Source organism: Toxoplasma gondii, chromosome VIIb, assembly GCF_000006565.2.
Source record: "Toxoplasma gondii ME49 chromosome VIIb, whole genome shotgun sequence".
Taxonomy (NCBI): Eukaryota; Apicomplexa; class Conoidasida; order Eucoccidiorida; family Sarcocystidae; genus Toxoplasma; species Toxoplasma gondii.
In genome coordinates this window covers 4,834,045-4,851,824 of record NC_031475.1, presented here as the reverse complement: position 1 = coordinate 4,851,824, position 17,780 = coordinate 4,834,045, and the positions used below count along the sequence as shown (strand labels likewise).

General features: G+C 50.5%; 3 protein-coding genes across 3 annotated transcripts; 2 read left to right on the top strand and 1 right to left on the bottom strand.

The window, feature by feature from the left end:
- Positions 1 to 2,133: 2,133 nt before the first annotated feature.
- On the bottom strand, positions 2,134 to 5,057 carry TGME49_255400 (hypothetical protein; the record flags this gene model as incomplete). The annotated part of the gene is made up of 3 exons (XM_002364827.1): positions 4,407 to 5,057; positions 3,353 to 3,887; positions 2,134 to 2,439 (listed from the first exon to the last, which is right to left on the bottom strand). The coding sequence occupies exons 1-3, from the start codon at positions 4,499 to 4,501 to the stop codon at positions 2,134 to 2,136; spliced, it is 936 nt and encodes a 311-aa protein (XP_002364868.1). The 5' UTR covers positions 4,502 to 5,057.
- A 3,094-nt stretch (positions 5,058 to 8,151) lies between these two features.
- TGME49_255410 (hypothetical protein) lies at positions 8,152 to 11,407 on the top strand. Its single transcript, XM_002364828.2, has 4 exons — positions 8,152 to 8,656; positions 8,918 to 8,986; positions 9,571 to 9,673; positions 10,022 to 11,407. Exons 1-4 carry the CDS (start codon positions 8,492 to 8,494, stop codon positions 10,180 to 10,182), a joined length of 498 nt encoding a protein of 165 aa, XP_002364869.1. The 5' UTR covers positions 8,152 to 8,491; the 3' UTR covers positions 10,183 to 11,407.
- Positions 11,408 to 12,983: 1,576 nt separating this feature from the next.
- On the top strand, positions 12,984 to 15,490 carry TGME49_255420 (hypothetical protein). Its single transcript, XM_002364829.1, has 3 exons — positions 12,984 to 13,877; positions 14,239 to 14,386; positions 14,921 to 15,490. The coding sequence occupies exons 1-3, from the start codon at positions 13,528 to 13,530 to the stop codon at positions 15,257 to 15,259; spliced, it is 837 nt and encodes a 278-aa protein (XP_002364870.1). The 5' UTR covers positions 12,984 to 13,527; the 3' UTR covers positions 15,260 to 15,490.
- The last annotated feature ends 2,290 nt before the right edge of the window (positions 15,491 to 17,780 follow it).

Here is a 17,780-nt window from a genome sequence, read left to right as displayed (position 1 = left end):
TCCGGTTGACAAAGACCATCAAAACCACCAGTAGCCGAACGCGTGCCGGTCGCCTCCGTCGGTCCTGCCGTTCAATCGAAGTCCAACAAAATATGCAGAAGTGTGTCATATCCGTGCTTTCTCGGCTTCGCTTTCTTGCGACAAGTGAAACCGGAGTTAGGTGATTTTTCTCTCCCCGAGCCCACAGCTGACTCTGAAACTGAGGAATAGTTTGACTACGCAGTCCTGGTGGCGTCTACGTCCACTAGCTGTGTGACTCAGTCTTGAAATAGCTTTGACGGGTTGCTAAGTACTTTTGCCTCGATGAATCCGTGGAGAGGTTCGCCTGACCTGACAGTATCTTTTCCGCAGACATTTACGTAGGAAAGGGTTTTTTCGAGACAGCGTGGCCTGCCAGACCACCCACGGTTCGAAGTCACACCCTACCTTCGTTAGAGACTAAGTGATAATATGGCGCAGAACCCCACCTCAGACTAGCGGATACCACTGAAACAAATACTTCTTTTGGCAGTCGAACAAAGATTCCTTCCATGTTTGATCGTATACTCACAGGGATGGTTCCACCGGTGGCGTTTTTTTGTCCGGACTGCGTGTCTTTCTCAATTTGCACACCCGCCTCAGGCATCTTTTTCTCCTACGAAAGCGTGTTCCGAGAACTCCCTCTTGTATTATGGAGCGCGAACGTTACTGAAACCCAAATGCGATGGTAACGCAGTATGCAGGTTCACCATGCTCGGGCAAGACTTCGGGGGCAGCCTGCTTACTCTCGGGTACTGTTTTGTCCACAGAGCTAGCAAACACCGTCCGGATAAAGGGCTTCAACGTTTTCGGTACCTCGATACGTCTCCGGTGTAAACGGTGTCATGTGCAGTCCCTGCCGCATTCACGCACATGGGCGTAACCGACAGCAGTCAGCTACGACTCAAGCGGTTTGCCTCTTTGTTCTGTGCAAAGTGACAAGACTAACCATCGCTTTGCGCCCCTCTCTGTTTGGTCGCAAACCTTTGTATCCGCGAGAGTGAGGAGGGATGACGGATCTTCGTTTTCGCGAGACAGACGGAAAATCTTCCTGCCAATAATTCGCGTGAGACCAGCGGGAAAACGCAACAGACAAAACCCCAGCCCACCTCGAAGCTGACAGCCTGCTCCTTAGCTGTACGGCACGAAGTGTCTCGGTGGACGTGGAATTGTCTTTCAGTTCGTGTGCGGGAAAGTCGGTAATGCCCCGGAAGACATCCGGCAGAGCTCATGAGGAAGCTGCACACGCAGCCGATGGGTTCCCTTTACCGATGTTTGACTCCCTGGAAAACAAGTGTGTCTATACAAGCAACGGCATCCCGTAGAGAGACCGATGCGTGCACGCTTGAATGCGGAAGTGAAAAAGATGTGTCGCACAGAGACACACTTCCTGTGAATGTTTGCAAGACGCACGCATGCACATACAAGTACGGGAGACCTAGCACGTGGCGGGGCCCCTTGGCGCACCTGACACCTTTGCAACTTGGCCACTGATTCGGGAAAAAAACTCTTCAGTGACAGAGTAAATAAAACTCTGAACTGTACAGCAACAAGCGCAAGCAAAATCTTCTGTGGTACCGCTTCTTGGAACCCAGAAACTCTGGAGTTTTCACGACTCGACTCCAGCGGAAGCAGCCACCGAATTCGCAGGCGGGGCCACAAAACGCCTCCACCCTCGAACCGTGGAACCCCTGAATCTGCCTTTTTAGAGCGTTTTCTGCCGTTACAATTCGACCTTTGTTTCCCACGTGAAATACAACGCAACAGAGCTCCAACCTAAGAATTTTCCTCTTCCCTGCAGTCGCAGCTGCCCAGCTTTAAATGCTGTAAACTCAAACCAGAAATTCCGCCCCCAAATAAGCTCGAAAGTCTTCAAGCACTGAATCCCCCAAGGGGCGCTCTCCCACAGAAACGTCACACCTGCAACAATCCTCCCCACGGCATCGATTGGTTTTTCTTTGGCACCTCGGTGTGTACGATGTGTTTCTACAAAACCCACTGCGTGGAAAATCGGGGCCACACACGTCGCTTTGTTCTTCTCGCGCGCGTCGGCCTTGAAGCAAGACCTTCACAGCCGCTAACGTCTGCGAGTCTCCCCAAAAGCACGAACCTTGTCTACAGAGACTTAGGCTGCCCAGCAGTTCTCTGTTCCTCTTCTTGTGGGGGACTGTCCGGGGAACCTGTGGTCTCAGGAGGAATAGTTTCCTGAAGCTTAAAGTCCGGATAATGCTGCTGAAGAAAACGAATCACTTGCTCCAACTGGCGGTGCGTCTCTGCATGCCGCTCCCGCAGTTCAGCCTCGCGCTGTCTCCCCTTGGCCTCGACGCGTGCAGCGTAAAAACGACGGATGGACAAACCCACCGCAACGAGACAGAGCATCACCAGCATCACGAGGCCATCGCTGAGTGCCTCAGCTCCAACCTGGGAAAAGCCGGGAGGGAAAAAGCATGGGGAAACCTCCAGTTGTCTCTAAACAACGCGTTTCAATAAAGGAAACTGAAGTCCAGCACTTCACCTTCATGTACTGGACATGAATGTACACGAAAACTGAAATGCGATCGACTCAGCGACGCCAACTTCCAGCTAAACACCCCTTGATAAGACCGCTCCCTTTTCTCTGTAGGCCGGATTTCCAGGTACCAACAGCCATGTATGTTGTACAGAGTGTCGGAGCACAAAAGCGAAAACCTGTGACAGAAAATAGCTGAAGGACGATGGAGGGCTGTGGTCTCGCCAACAACATCCTAGGCTTTCTGAGGACAACTGCGCAGAGAACATTCAAGCTGGTTTGGAAGATGTAGTAGTCCTTAACAATGCTGGTTTAGTATACGCCTCGGAAAAATCCGATTTCACACTAGTCTGGCTCAACTCCAGTAAACTGACACGTTACAGGGGCTCGCGCTCTTACGCTTGCTCGCTCTGCGTCTCGGCTCGGAAGAGTGAAACGACCACGGAAATCTAATAGATGCACTTCCAGATTTAACAGCAGGGATAGCCGAATACGCTCGGACATGGCAAGAAATAAAAAACACACACGTAGACTGACACCAGCAGAGTCGCATTCGCAGTCTTGTCTCCATATAAATATATATATATATATATATATATACATGCGGAAGGACAAATGGATAGAGAGATATAGACAAGTAGAAATATATAAGTACATACAAATACTTATAGATACACATAGATAGACATAGATACAGATACATAAGACATATGGAGGACGACAGATATATAGATACAGATCGTGGTAGCGCGTCTGTGTGCAGCTTGGAGAGACATCAGCAGACGCGAGAGATGAAGAGGATCCGCATGTCGTTGTCTCACTTACCTCAAGTGCCTTGTCATCGTCAAGAGGTTTTACGTTGAGAGTGATCCTCGTCCCTGTCCGATTCCACGGAGAAAACGACGCCGTGTGTGGGCTTCCAGAAGACGAGGAATTCGAGGAAGACGAGGAAGTCGATGACGACGAAGAGGTCGATGAAGATGCGGCATTCGAAGATGAGGAGTTCGTCGAAGATGAAACACCCGGGGGAGGTGGAACACCGGAGGATGTTGCGTTGGAAGGGTCTGCCTGGACTGTCTGCGCTGAGGCACCGGGAGAGCGAGTTTCAGCGTCACTAGAACGCTGCGCTGCCACAGAAGACGCTCCGTCTGCTGAGGCGGAAGCCGCGGCTTGCAGGTTCGCCTTTGGGGAGGCCGGTAGGCCGCTGCTGGCCTGCGAAGACTGCGAAGCCAGTGGAGACCCACATCGCGCGTGGGAGTGCAAAGGTCCGCGCGGCATGAGAACTCTCCCGCTGAAGTACTTCAGGTGTACGTACGCCCGGTTGGTGGCCTGGCCCATCTCGATGAGGCGCCCACTGTACCTGAGAAGACGCACAAGAAACGCTGCTGCGCTGGTTCTCACGGGCGGACAGTTGCGTTGGAATGTGGTTTTCGAATGATTCTTATCAGAAGAGAACTGCGGGAAACAAAGAAGGAGGTGGGCTAAAACCACTTCGTGGAAGGAACTCCAGATGCTGACACTTCCGTGTGTAGAGGGCGTGCTCGCGGGAGTATTTCGACTCCACACAGACGCGACGCGCACGTAGTGCTTGTCAGAGGATCGCGATGAATGCGAACAAGCATCGAGTACAAAGCGAATATGTAGCAGCGGGGGAAACGCCCGCACATCCCGGCTCCGATTTTTGATGAAAACGACGGCTGTGCTCTGGAGAAAGTGGTTCGAGGTCGTGTTCACAAGATCACCCTGTGTACGGTTTATTTACCCGCAGCCGCTACCCCTATCTTCTAATAAGCACCAAAAAGTATCGTTTCCTCGGTGTCCAGCATGTAAGGAAGTGGGCCATTCTCCAGGGTGTAACGGACCCTAAGTCGGGACCTACCGTGGGTTCTGACGAGCAACTTCGAGGATGACGCTGGCGCATCTTTTGCTAACGGCAGAAATGACGACACGAGTGAACTCGAAAACGACATCCATTGTAGCAGCGGTCTCGCCGGCAGGACGTGACACATTGATGTCATGGAGCCCAACGGAAGAAGGTGGAGAATGAACCAGACATCTTGAGCTTTAATTTTCTTTTACGAACACAGAGGCGGCCTACGTGTAGGTCCCTTCACACACCTCAGTCCGCGATTTCGTCGAAGCAGAAAGCTAACGAGAACGAAGAGACTGGTAAAAAAAATCCCTTGTATAAGCTGAGTTCTTGAGGGCGAAGGAACGTGGGCTATCCCTTGACAGCTTGAAAAATGGTGCCCCTCCTTCAGCCTGCAAAAAAGAAACCGGGCGATTCGAGGGGGGAAACGGCGACAGATTCGCGACGTTTATTGTAAGCCACATTCCCGTAGTTTTGCAGCCGACGCGACATTCTCTTGCGAGTGAGGTGAAGACACCCACCCCGAACTGTGTGTTCAGAAGTAGGTCATTTGCGCTGAATAAGGATCGCAGAGACAAAAGCAGGTGCCAGAACTTCAGAAGAGGTTCTCTCCTCACACAAAGTAATAGTTGTTCAACCTTTATTCATTGGAAGGTCGACAGTCGTCCCACTAGAACATGCACGAGTTCGATTGAGTCCGCGGTTAAAACAGAAGCAAGCAGGCAGGGGAAAACCGGGCACAGCGGAGGTGTTGCCATGCTGTGTCTGGCATATTCGTTTGTGACTGAAGGAAAGACAAGTCCATGCAGAAGATGCTTGCTGGTCCTTCTGTCTGGGCTAGTCGTCATTTGTGTCCACTGAAACTTGGAAGTTTCACGTGAGCTCCAAATTTTTCTTGCGCGAAAAAGTTAGTTTCAGGATCAACTTCCACTGCAGCTGAATGCCGTGCTTGTCGCAACAGGTCCGCCGCAGTGACGGAAAGCAGCGTTTTGTTCCTTTGTCTTCCAGGCGCAAAAAAACGATGCTATATGGTGCCGTTCATATTCCTTTGATTGAGAAAAAGCAGCCTGTAATACGGGTACTTTTTTGGAATACTTTTTCACAGACCTACAGTCACCATTGTGTGTGGCACTGCCGCCCGTACTGCTAGAACAGTTTAGCGCAGAAGGCAACACGAAAATGTCCTGTGAAGAGGATTATCATAAAATAGAAGTCGGGAAGTCTTGCTTACATCATCAATATAGTGTCTTGTTCTTGATTTACACGGGGGCGGCACATGTTGCGGCAGCGCGACACTACCGCCCTGGAGGTCCTGAAATCATTGCGGTTTTTCCAAAGGTCACATTGGATCGTTTCAGCCGTGCAGAGACAGAGAGTTACGACTCTGCTTTTTGTGGCGAATGAAGTGTCATGAGTTGGACCACTGGTTCATATTTTGAAGGTCTGTGATCAACGGATCCAAGCGCTCCTGTGTTAGCTTCATTGGCTCAGATGAAAATCCGAGACTATTAAGGGAAGACATGTGTACTGACAAATCACCGGTTTTGGGTGGAAGTACCTTTATGATCGTTCGTCCTTGTCAAGCTTCTCGTATCTATTTAGCTCACTGCGCAGAATCAAACGAACGGAGTCTTGTTGCGCTTTACCTGTTTGACGGGCTTCGTGCTCTTTGGAGGCGATAGCGCCAGGTATGCTTTGGCGCTGCTGTCTGTTCCCATATGCTGCTTTTGGCAGCTGTGTTATGATTCGACAGATAGGCTGAGTTCATGCTCAAGATATCACGGAGCGTTGAGCCAAATGCCGAGTTCTCATTTTGCAGATTCGGTATGAGGAAACACGAGGGGAGAAACAGTAGTTGGGTCGTCAGAGAGGGACGCTTGTTGAAGCGTCTCTCACCAAGTGCCATCAGCCTCGATGATCCAAGACTGTAGAAATACTAATGAATCCGAAGGGGTACGCCACTCCGGAGTTTTCAGATTCTTCTCTGCAGAGGTGGTATGTAAAAGGGGATGTTTGTTCGATACTGCTCCCGCCGAAGCTGCGTGAATCCCAGTCCAGAATTGTCACCACCGAGGAGTTTTCTGTGCCTAGAAGCTATTTGCTCGGAGTCAAAACCAGCTACGCAACTGGAAAGGATTCCAGCTGCTACACAACGCAAGATAAAACGTGGTAGTACGCTATTGCGCCGCACCCTTCCCCAGCAAAGCCAAGCTGCAGAAAAGAACCTCCGAGGTCCCCAACATGGCGTTAAGTTTCAAGAAGCAGCGTCGATTTCAACGTATTAGATTGTATTCAGTTGAAACACACATTCATACATCTCTACTGGCGCTTTTCGCCGATGCAGTCGTCCTGGAGGGAGTTGCAGCTCGCCCTCCGTGTCGTACACGGAGACTGGTGTTACAGGTCTACTTGGCAGTTGAACTCGGATCACGAATGGATAAAATGGCGCTTGCCCTCTAATGCTACACGTCATCTTCGTGAAGCAGGTTCCATGCATCAAATACTCTTCCCTCTCCCCTATCGCTGTGGCGTCACGGCTTTGAAGAAAAACGTTACGTATGAAGTGCTTGGTCTGGCAGAAGGACAGCGTCTTCGCAGGTCTGCCCAGTTGTTGCTGCTGGTAGCATAAGAGGCAAAAAGTACCTTATACAGAGGTGCACACGAAAGAATATAACGGTATGTTGGGGAATCACGGGAACACTCATATGCACGATCCACTGGATTGCAGGGTTAAGACCACACTAACTCTCCAGAGAACAGGGATCCGTCACCTCTTGCTCACTTCCCTTATCGCCGTTAGCATGATCTCAAAGCTACAAGAGACGTGTGATATATATGGAAACGGGGCACTACACCGAACACGAGATAGATAATTATATCGTGGACAGCAAGTGGATGAAGTGCTCAGCGTCAGCGATCACAAGTTCATGCGGTTTCTTCTTTCCGTCTGAGAAATATGCAGTTTGGGGGCTGCAGAAGCATAGCGATTGTCAAGATGTGCGACCACCATCGTGGCAGCTTGTAGGCTCCTCTGGGTCTGGTGTCGCAATACGTCGACTTTTTGTCCTACATTCGTGATCGTAGCCGCGTCAGGTAGTAGCTTTCTGCCACTGTTAATACTACAAATAACAACTATAAACCCAATAAACCTGGAACAAAAGAGGGATTTCTGCGGGTTGGAGGGTATTCAAAGTGTATGCTTCTTGACGGTAGCCACGATGCGTCCTAGAGGTCACCCCCCTGAAGCGAAGAGACTTACAGGGGTACTGTGGCACTAAGAGGTACTCACTGAAAAATTATCCAGTCGTGTTTCCACGACAGTTCCTCGCCATACCCTTTGATTTTTGGTGAGAATGCAGTTTCGCTTAGATGATGGAGCCGCATAGTTACTCTCTCCGTCCCGTCGGCTGGAATTATTAGCACACGGCTGCTCCGCCCGAATGTAGTTGGAAGGCTGTGTCCGGCACGGGCGGAGCACCGAGTACTGTTCCTTCCCACGAAGCTAGATGAAAACAAGAAGTTCAGATTTTCGAGATGCGCCCCACACAGGTAGGCGTGGACTACGTAAGTCGACAAGCCCCCCCATGTTCACTTGCAAATCAGGAATCCGTAAGAATTTTTTGTGATGTGCCAGAACTATTCGCGCGGGACTCCCAGCCGCCACCAGCATTAGACGTTTCGCAAGCATGCAGTGGAAGGGCTCTTTCTCGACACTTTTCGCACGGTGTCTGACCACCTAGACGGTCTGTTGGCCAGTGTCGGAAAATTTCAATGGGTTTCCACGGATGTGGCGTTCTGAGTATTTCTGACGAGGGAGACAGTCAAAAGTGCACGTGAAAACCGGCGACTTTGAAGGCGGGTACCTCGATCGCGTAGCTCCTTGTCTCTGAATCCGGTCGGCTCTCCGAGGGTGAATGGCATTCTTTTCCCCCTCGTAGCGTTGTCAAGCCTACTTCAACGAAACCCTGTTTCGCAGAAGTGAACTTTGCGAGGAACGAGAGGCAAACAAAATACCACTTCGGACCACCAGGCTGCTTTACTGGAGAGACCGTTGCCCTCGTGCTTCGCCCTTCGTCAAAGCTGGCTGTTCCAGGATGTCGACTCTGACAGCAAACGGCGCAGGTGCTGCTTGTGCAACACCCGTTGAGTCTGCCGTAGGATCTAACGCCAATCAGGGTGGAGTTTCCCTGGATTTGGCGACAGCTGCAGACAGCGCTCCCGCGATGCCCCACGAAGAAGTTGGCCTCTCCAAGCGGAAGGTGGGTGGGTTTCAGAACCGAATGCTGACGTATTGCGACGGTCGGTAATGTGTGTGTCGAAAAAATTCCTCAGCATTGTGGGAATTGTTGGGGCAATACTTACTTGTTATGCTCTGCCTGGTAGATGTGTGTACTCACTCCGTGCCGGAATATCGCCGTTTTACAGATGCGGCAGGAATACAATATCCTGACAGCGTAAACAAGATCCACTCATTCAGCGGGAAAACTCTTGCGGTGTTTTGCGAAACATTCTGTCTGCAGTCGCAGGTACACGAGCCGCTGATCAAGGCCGAGGCGCAAGAAGACGACGTTTCTGTCCCTGTTGGAGAGGTAGGACATGCGCATGCGGTGAACTCTAGAATTAAGATTTTTGCGCCACTGAGAACTGCAGTCCAAAACACACTTCCCCAGTATTGTTTTTAGAGCGTGACTGTAGGTGGAGACGGCTCACGCCTTTTTTGTGGACCCTGCCACTCTCTGGTCGCGTATGGGAGCAGTTCGTACACGTGAACAGGACGTTGTTGCGGGGGCATATTCTACACGAGAGCGCTGCACATTTCGCCGTAGATGGTATAGGTAATACGGTGACAAGCTTCTACTGTGAGTAGTGCCGGTGGGCATTGCTCCCGTACAAGCGACGGCACCGCATCCAGCATCTTGCGCATGAAACGCACTGTTGTGACTGCGCTGTCGATCCATGTACCCAGCATGTCAGGCTCGCACGAGGCATCGGCTCGGAAGCGCGCAATCATCCGTTTGCTTTCTTCCGGCTGTGACAGGAACGCGGAGGATTATTTTTGGTAACGGGTGAATGTTTTCTCTGTTTCGAGGGTCTTGCTTAGACCAGAGTCTCGCTCACAAGCGGCTTCACAGCAGTGACCCTGTATGTTTGTTTGCTTTGTTCTGTGATGCAGCACTCAAAGAAGGAAGACAACGACATTACCTGGGTGGTGCTCGCTCTGCTGGCCTCTTTCATTTGCCCTCCCATCGGCTGCCTCGCGTTTTGCCTCAACCTACGTAAGGGCGGTGTCATGCATGCACTGACCTGGCGGGCGCGCCACAGAGGGCCTGTGTGGGTAGCCGCGCCACGAGTGTGCCCCCTGGATGTTGTCTTGCGCGTTTTGATACTGCATGGGAGAAAGAGATGTGGTGACTGTAGATTAGTGTATGCGCATATGTGGATGTGGATCTCGTGATGGGCGTGAGAAAAAGATATTATGGCTATATGTACGTGTATGTGTGCATATGGATAGAGGCCTGCACATGCGGTGAGTTATATTAAACATGTTGAGAGACAGATGCAATACGTACAGAATGCGTACCATCGCGTATTTTTTTGTGTCGGGTGTGCAATGCCTTTTCCAGGTTACCCTGAGGACTCTCGAAGATACTACTGGGCTGTGCGAGCACTGGAAGTCGGGAGCTTGCTGTCGTTTGTGTATTCCCTGGTGCTAGTCGCGCTTCTTTCCGACCTGAAGTTGGTTTACACGCAGAACGACGCAGCGTATATCGGAGTGGGGTACTGAAAAGAGCCCCCAGCTCTGTGCGTTCAAAGCCGGCCTTGAGGCTCTGGTGATCGTGAAGAAGTTCGGCTGTCTCCTGCTGTTTTAGATGGGCTGGTTTCGAACTGGTAGAGTGGATGCTCGTTTACTGGGCGGCGACGGCTGTTTTCCCAAAGAGTGCCTTTCGCCACAAGAGCAACGTGGGCTTGACAGGGACCCGATCTAACGGGCCCCGAAAGGTGGTGCGGATTTCTTGCATCACCGTTTTTTTATGCCAAGTAATTGCCATGGGTACGTCGGGCTCTCCTCAAGGAGGCGTCGAAATGCTAGCAAAAAGTGCCAAGCAAAAGTAGCGAACCAACAAAGTGCGGGCATCCTTGAGAACCCATTTGGGGAAAAAATGAACAAATCGGGTTCCGTGGGGGTGCCTTTTCTCAGTCTGGTGAGGCGCACGTTTCTGTGGCTGTGAAGACAGAAGAGAGCTCGTCCGCTGTCTGGGCTTTCGGCCGGTCATCCTCTTTTTGTTGGCCCTGGTACTTCCCTTGGCTCCGGGGCACCGGCAAACAACTCTGAAAACGCAAGTTTACCGTTTCCAGTTCTTCGCTCCAGGCAAACTGTAGAGGGCTAGCCGAAAAAGTAGACGATCAATGTGCACTTGTGGACATCTGTAGGTGCACATGTTATTTTCCGTTGTTTGGTGGGTGACAGAGGAATTACTCTCTTGGCTGTTTAAGCGCTGCACGGGAGCAACGTGTGGGTGTGTTGATTCGCATGCATGCAGTTGGGCCTTCTGGCCCCCCAGTGGCAATGCAACCTCGAACGGGCTGTCGGGAATTTGCCACGAGAGGTGGAATGTCAGGGACTGGTAGGAAGTCAGTGAAAGGGTGAAGGGTTTGTGTGTGCGGTTCACGAAGCAAGACTGGGACGCGTACGGGGTATTGTGGACACTTCAGTCCTATTTGAGCAGCTTCCCAGTTTTTTGGTATGAACCAAAAAGTATACAGTTTTAAAAAAAGACAAAGGAATCTATCTGCCATCACTGATAGCGCAGGTTCATTGTATGTGTTGTGTCAGGAGTGGAGCTGCGTTATGTGAAATGCTGTCTCGTAGAACCCGAAGACGCATGTAGCCCAGTTGCGCGTTGTTCTCATCTAGCTCAAGACTTTCTTGTCGAATGCACACTTTGGAGATGCGGCGGAGCTGGTTCATCGCAGATGGTGCACGTACTTCCACTGAAAATGAAGGCCTTTGTTCCCTAAAGGCAATCGCTCGTCGAGCAATTCAGTTACGCCCCAGAACGTATTGTCATTTGCGGTCTAATCGCACGAGTATCGTAGTAACACGCCGGGGGGTGAACTACGGGAGGTAGCCGCACGCCACCCAGCAGCTTTTCGTGGCAGAATAAGAGTCAGAGTTTGAGATGATAACGCTAAAGGTCATCATAGTTGAGATGGAATTCGAGAAAAGAAATTCAGTTCTCTCGGAAGGCCACCTCATTCCGAAGAGCGACGCAACAACAGCGAGTATAGTGCGTCATTTGATTCTGTGATCTGCCTCGTCTACTGTTACGATGTTGCTTCCAGCGTTTTGGGTGAGGCCACAGACCCCTTGTATAAAAAAGAAAACCGACCACACTGGGTGACTCTCGCACCGTGAAACGGCCCACATTGGGACCACAACTCTGGGGCTTTTAACTGCAAACAGATGACAAGAATATGGCACTCAGGGGTGTAACGTCTCGACAAATTGCAGATGCTATGCGTGTGCAAAGAGGATCGGTAGACGCTGTGGACCGAGCGTGAAAACTGATGGAGAAACTTCGAAAGCTCGAGGGTGATCAAAACTGAAAGCAACAGGACGACGGACCCGTTCCTTCGGAAGGACTGCGATGTAGCGTGTGGTACGCCTTCTTTGGTAATTCGGTTTGCCAGACACACATTTTCTTATTATCGATGGAAATAGGCTCGAGCCTCCGGGGTCTGCTGGTGTGCAGTCACATTTATCACATCTGCAGTGTGGTCCAGGTGACACAATGTGCTTCAAAATCGGACAGTTGTCCACCAGGTGACTACAGAGGCGAAGAAAGTTTGTTGTTCCCCTTGACTAGATCGACACACATCTGTTTCTTGCAGAAATAATGTGGGAAAACACTTGGCAAGAATTCAAAGCGTACGACTGTCTCGAGAGTGTGCACTGTCGTTCGCTGTAGCAGTTCTCTTTGTTGTCACGCCTTTAGCCTGCTGAACAACCTGAGCTAGGTCGATTGTGTACTCATTTCTTTTTTCTGTATATTCGAATGTCCTTCGGTTTGGTACGGTTGTGCGGTCTACCTGATGGACCAACCATCCCACAGGCGTACACCCGTATTTCACATTGCACACTGAAAGAGCTGATATTCGACATGGTATTCCAGCTTAAAGCCTTGAAACAATTGAGCTTCCGTTAACAGCGGGTTATTTCGCCCTACATGTGATATGATGGCGCCTCATCGGGATTTCGTTTACTGCTGAGGGGGGAGACTGAGAGTGTGGCTATTGAGGGTACAGCATGGAGCCGAGACGGCGTTACACAATCTAGTGTGCATGGAATGACGCTGCACAAAAATATCTGTTTGAAATGCACATGGTATAGGATTCGACCATGCAAATCATCCTCACCCGTTTGTGTGGAGAGAAACTGAAAACGGTTTTATTGTCCAGATGTGCGAGGAGTCCGTTGACCTCAACAGCCTTTGCTTGTGCACGCGCTGGCTTGATGTAAGTGGTCGGGCAGCCCCTATGCAAAAGAAGAGCTACCCCACGGTGCTTACCAGGAGTTTCACGGTCGAGGACTTTTCTTACTATTGCTTAGCCACTCCATCCACGAAAACTTTTTCTCCACGGCTATGACAGGCAAAAAATTCATTGTCAACGTTTTTCACAAGCCGTTCCTTTGAAACTCCATATTTTTGCATCGTTGTGGTCCAGTCTCGTTTGCCGCTGCATCGGGCTGCAACGGTGCTTCCTGATGAAACGTTGCTCACTCACAGTGCAAAACCCATGTCCTACCATCGAAGATATTTTCTTTTTGAAAACCCGCCTACATTTGCTTCAAGGCTTTCTCCAGACTCAGTTAATGGTATTTCACTCACCTGCAATACGTCAAAAGATTCCCTCTCTGGAGAGTGCTTTCGCAGCGCCGCATAAAACGTGTTGCGTGAGACTGGGCTAGCGAAGGCATGCGCCAAGCCGCAGCGAGGCAGTGTAGGATATTCCCGCACATACGGTTCTCGTACTTTTTAAGTTACGTTCAGGTTTTCCTTTCGCTTGGCAGCCATTTCGGTCGCTGCTGTTGAAAAGCTCAACACCATTCACCCAAAAGTTGTTCAAGATGTTCTGGTGCTGCTGCGGGAGTGAACGGGACGCTACGTCGTCTGCAGAGATCGTGCATGTGCCGGTCGAGTCGCACAAAGGAAACGTGGCCCCCCCTTCAGACGATGTGACCACTGCGACACCTCCTCAGTCAATCGGGAATTCCGCAGGGCCGAGAGGATCGGTGGCGGAAAACAAGACAGAAAACGCTGGGATCGAAAGGGCGCCAATCAAGGGCGGGGTTTTCAAACCCCCTCAAAAGCGGGAAGAAGTGCCGGCACCAGTCCCCATGACTCTTCCCAAGTCCGACAAAGCCAGGAGGACCTCTGTTCCCCAGGAAGCGGACCTCAGCTCTGGCGCGTATTTAGTGTAAGCTCGTACTACAAGGGCCCTGACGCCGTGCTCAGCGATGGCAGCACACGAATAATAGGTTCCCTCCTGTGTCATCAACCTCCCGTCTGTTCAATTGCGTGTGCACTCCAGCGATGTAATACTGCATGACCACGGACTGCAGTGTGATCTTCGAGATGTTGATATCCTTAGGCAGGTAAAGGGTGTCCCTGGTGCGTGGCGTCGACCTCGCTCTTTCTGGGCTCTGAGAGAGCCACCCACGTGACGGCATGGTTTTGATAGGTTGGCTCAAACATACAAAATCAAGTGAATCGGTCCGTGCCAGTTACTGTTCATTGAGTTTTTTGTACATTTTGATGTTTTGGGCATGTGTGCGCAGGTACGAGAAGGACACGAACTCTGTATACGTACAGTGGAGTCGCGTTCCAGTAGACGGCGCTTTAGCTTGGTTGAAACCTCTTGTACAAGTTCCTGGTCATAAGTACAATGTGAACAAGGGCAAAGAAATTATAACGAAGCAAGCGAACGTAAGTCAAAAAGTAAGGGTGATCGTACTTAGGTATGTGCAGTCCACACTGGGGATCGGATATGCTTGCTTCAGAGGACGAGTGGATAGTGCTGAGCAACCATTGTGAGACCGTATTTCGGGTACGTGCCGACATGGTCAAGATAAGTGATGGTAACATTTTTCCAAACATTTCATCAACGGCCGCGCGATTGGCAAACGTGAATCACAGCAAATTGATACACTAGCGCCACCAGCAGCTTTCTTAATTTTGTAGCGACGCAAAAAGTTTTGATGCAAGCGGTGGGTCGTTGAATTTAAAACAAGGTTGTCTGGGAATCGAACCCAGATTTTTTCGGTTAAGAGCTGATCTCTCCGGATAGCCCTTATTGACGGCGAGGTTTGACACCTCGATGTCGGCTCGTCGCATCCTCAGGCTGTAACAGGTCTGAAGGGTTGGTATTGTCTGGAAGACTTCTGGGAAAATATACAAGAGTAATGACAAGCTGGACCGCCGCCAAATGGTTGTGGTTGTTCGATTTGTTGGCCCCCTCAGGATCCTGAGAAATACTTCCGGGCATGGGTGACTTTCCTGAAAATAACACGAGAGTTTCCGTCGAAGTGTATGCTGCTGGAGAATTTCGAGGCCACCGGTGCACCGCGAGTACGGGTCATCATGCTTGAATTCTCCCTCGACAGTGCCGGAAAAACATTCACGACTGAAATGTCAAGTTACGGACTTCTATACGACTTACTCAAGAACGTTAAGGCAGTCGCAGTTGTGCCCTCAGCAAGCACGCTGATACCGATCGGCGAGCAGATGGACAGCAAGGTGTTCATTCAGCGTGGATCAGGAGAAGGGGCTGCGGAATTGCTGGAGTCTCTTAATGCATAGAGTGTTGACCCATGAAGCCTTTAACACCGGCGCAAAGGTGCATGTTTGTTAACTTCGTCACACGCGAAAATAACGTGTAATACTGTGAAGACATGGCAGCGACCTCCTGCTCCACAACTCCATACGGTTTAACATGGTTCCTCTATCCAGTGACGCGGATGGCCGTAAATGGAAAATTTTGGAAGATCGACCGCCCACGTTCGCAGCAGAATCTTCTTAAATGAAAACCGTGTACCGTATGTGCGTACCATTCATCCATTCATGTTGCTACCCCGTGTTGGTTTCGTAATCTCTATCTACTTTAGACTGGTGCAGGTTAGCGTCACGTATCCCATTATTAAACTGTCGTGCCCTTTGGTTACGGGAGATTTGTATCACCTTGCTTTTTCGCGGGGGCACTTGTAACCACACCTAGACGAATAAAACGGAGACAAACACTTTGAAGGTAAAGGACATCCCAAAGACTTTACGAACTCTAATGCCGGAGAAAAGTAAGCTACGAAATGCGTCGTTTCAGGACGATCCGCTAAAGCTCGCATATTGTGGAGATGACATAAAAACGATAACGTGTTTTCAATGGAATCAACAGTGACAGGAACATTGGTTCTGTTTTTCCACACATGCTACCGAAATTTTAGAAAAGATTTGGTGGGCAGATAATAGATAAAGAAAAATTCGGCTTGTTGAACGGAGAAGGAAGCAAAGCTGAACATGATTCACATGCCTAGCCATAGTCAGCCAGCTCTCTAGTTACAAACTTTTTACAGTAAACTGCCTAACGTTGAGTAAATGCAAAGGCATTTCTGGTAAGTTCTTCACGGAGTTATCACCCCGTTCCGGCTTCTTCAAAGGGAACCTGCTGTAGCTGTCACATCCTTGTGGAATGGAGTTTAAGATGACAACAGTCAACAGTAAGAAGCTGTCGAATTCTGCGGGGGACAGCAAAGTGTTAATGCAACAGGTGTTTCGTTTGCAGTACACAAAAGTCCACTTCTGGGAATTGGTAAGCTCTCGCGGCCGATGAGGGCGCGACGATAATTACTTTGATACAGACTTTCGTGCCCTTATCCTTTCTTGGTACACCGAGGGATTCATGTTACTGCAGCAAGGCATTAAACGTCCAATGAGACTGGTCGTGCTCTTGAAGCAATGGTGAAAGGAACTGCAATCAGAACATCACACATTGATTATGAAACTGCACTGCACTGGGAGAAAGTATGCACTGTACGTCCACAGTCGCACGAACAGTGTCTGGCGTCGATGTACAACAACCGCTCGCGTTGTTCCACTACCGAATCAAAGTCTACTGTTCCAGATATTCGGAATGCACGCAACAGCTAACTACATAACGTTACGCCATGAAGGACTCCAGATTACCCTTAGGACTTCTGTTATATTGAGGCGCAGTGCTAAGTGGTTCTATGTCTGACTGTCGCCTTCGGGGACCCCCCACTGACAGTTGGCAGGGCTGCAGCGCTGGCCCCGTCACTTGACTTGCAGAGAGAACCTTCTAGGTGCTCTTTGCGGAGTCGTAAGTCGAGATTCGTTTATAATACCCTTTCCACCGCACATAGGTCCCCACCTGTCTCGTGTTCCGGTGGAAGGAGTGGAAAAGTGCGGTCCCGGACACGCATTTCGCCGGTAACCGTTTATGCGGCTTGCGATAGTGCACGAGAGATTTGTTGGATATCTGTCGACGACTTGCGCTCTTCACTGGCATACTATTCCCACCCAGCATTTTTACCTGGACCACCAACCTGGAGCAATCGCTTACCCTCTTTTCCTCACTGTCGCGTTGCATTTAGTGTCTGGCGCCACGGCCGGCTACGGAACCTTTTCGCGTGCACACGCGCGACGTCGCTACTCGCGCTTCGACGTTCCGGTGTACATACATCCGAAACATAACTTTGAGTCATCGCCGCAGAACGGTTCTGTATGTAGCGTACTTCAAAACAAGAAGTGCTGAAGCTTTGCTATTCCGCGGAAAACGACGCCGGTGTTAAACCAACTTCGAGCGGCCGCTTCTGACCGCGTGCATCTGCACACTTGGGCGGGAAGTGTGCTTTTCTTGCCGGCAAGCTTTCGAGCACTCATCGGTGGGATTGGCCTGTCAACAGCCTGTAAAGATTGGGCCTCTTCGTCACTGGCTTCATCCCACTTTACCGCATCGCTCCCCGGGCTTCCTGCAGAGTTTAACTCGTCGACCTACGTGGCGGTGCGTGCGCCCAAAGGCTTCGGCAACCGTGTTTTTCTTTCAGTTTCACAATTTCCCCTGGGTTTTTGCCGCCTGCGGACATGGCATCTGCTGCTGTCGCTGCCTGTTCCTGCGTCCAGTACCCCTGCTGAACATTGCGCGTTCACCACGACGCTCTGATCTAACGAACCGGTGCTGGTTTGTTGCCTCGGAGTGCACTGTCCCGTTCCCTGGGCAAGGTCTTTCAGTACGAGAGAACCAGTTGAGACGCTGAAAGGATGAATACCTCGTGCGGAGGGCGTCCCCTGTCGGCCTCTGTTCGCAGAC

Bases quoted from the DNA above. Each gene is read 5' to 3' on its own strand.
- TGME49_255410 (XM_002364828.2), top strand. From the start codon at position 8,492: ATGTCGACTCTGACAGCAAACGGCGCAGGTGCTGCTTGTGCAACACCC. The intron at 8,657-8,917 runs GTGGGTGGGTTT...TTCTGTCTGCAG, and splicing joins TTGGCCTCTCCAAGCGGAAG to TCGCAGGTACACGAGCCGCT. The intron at 8,987-9,570 runs GTAGGACATGCG...TCTGTGATGCAG, and splicing joins TTTCTGTCCCTGTTGGAGAG to CACTCAAAGAAGGAAGACAA.
- TGME49_255420 (XM_002364829.1), top strand. From the start codon at position 13,528: ATGTTCTGGTGCTGCTGCGGGAGTGAACGGGACGCTACGTCGTCTGCA. The intron at 13,878-14,238 runs GTAAGCTCGTAC...ATGTGTGCGCAG, and splicing joins AGCTCTGGCGCGTATTTAGT to GTACGAGAAGGACACGAACT. The intron at 14,387-14,920 runs GTAAGTCAAAAA...TGGCCCCCTCAG, and splicing joins TTATAACGAAGCAAGCGAAC to GATCCTGAGAAATACTTCCG.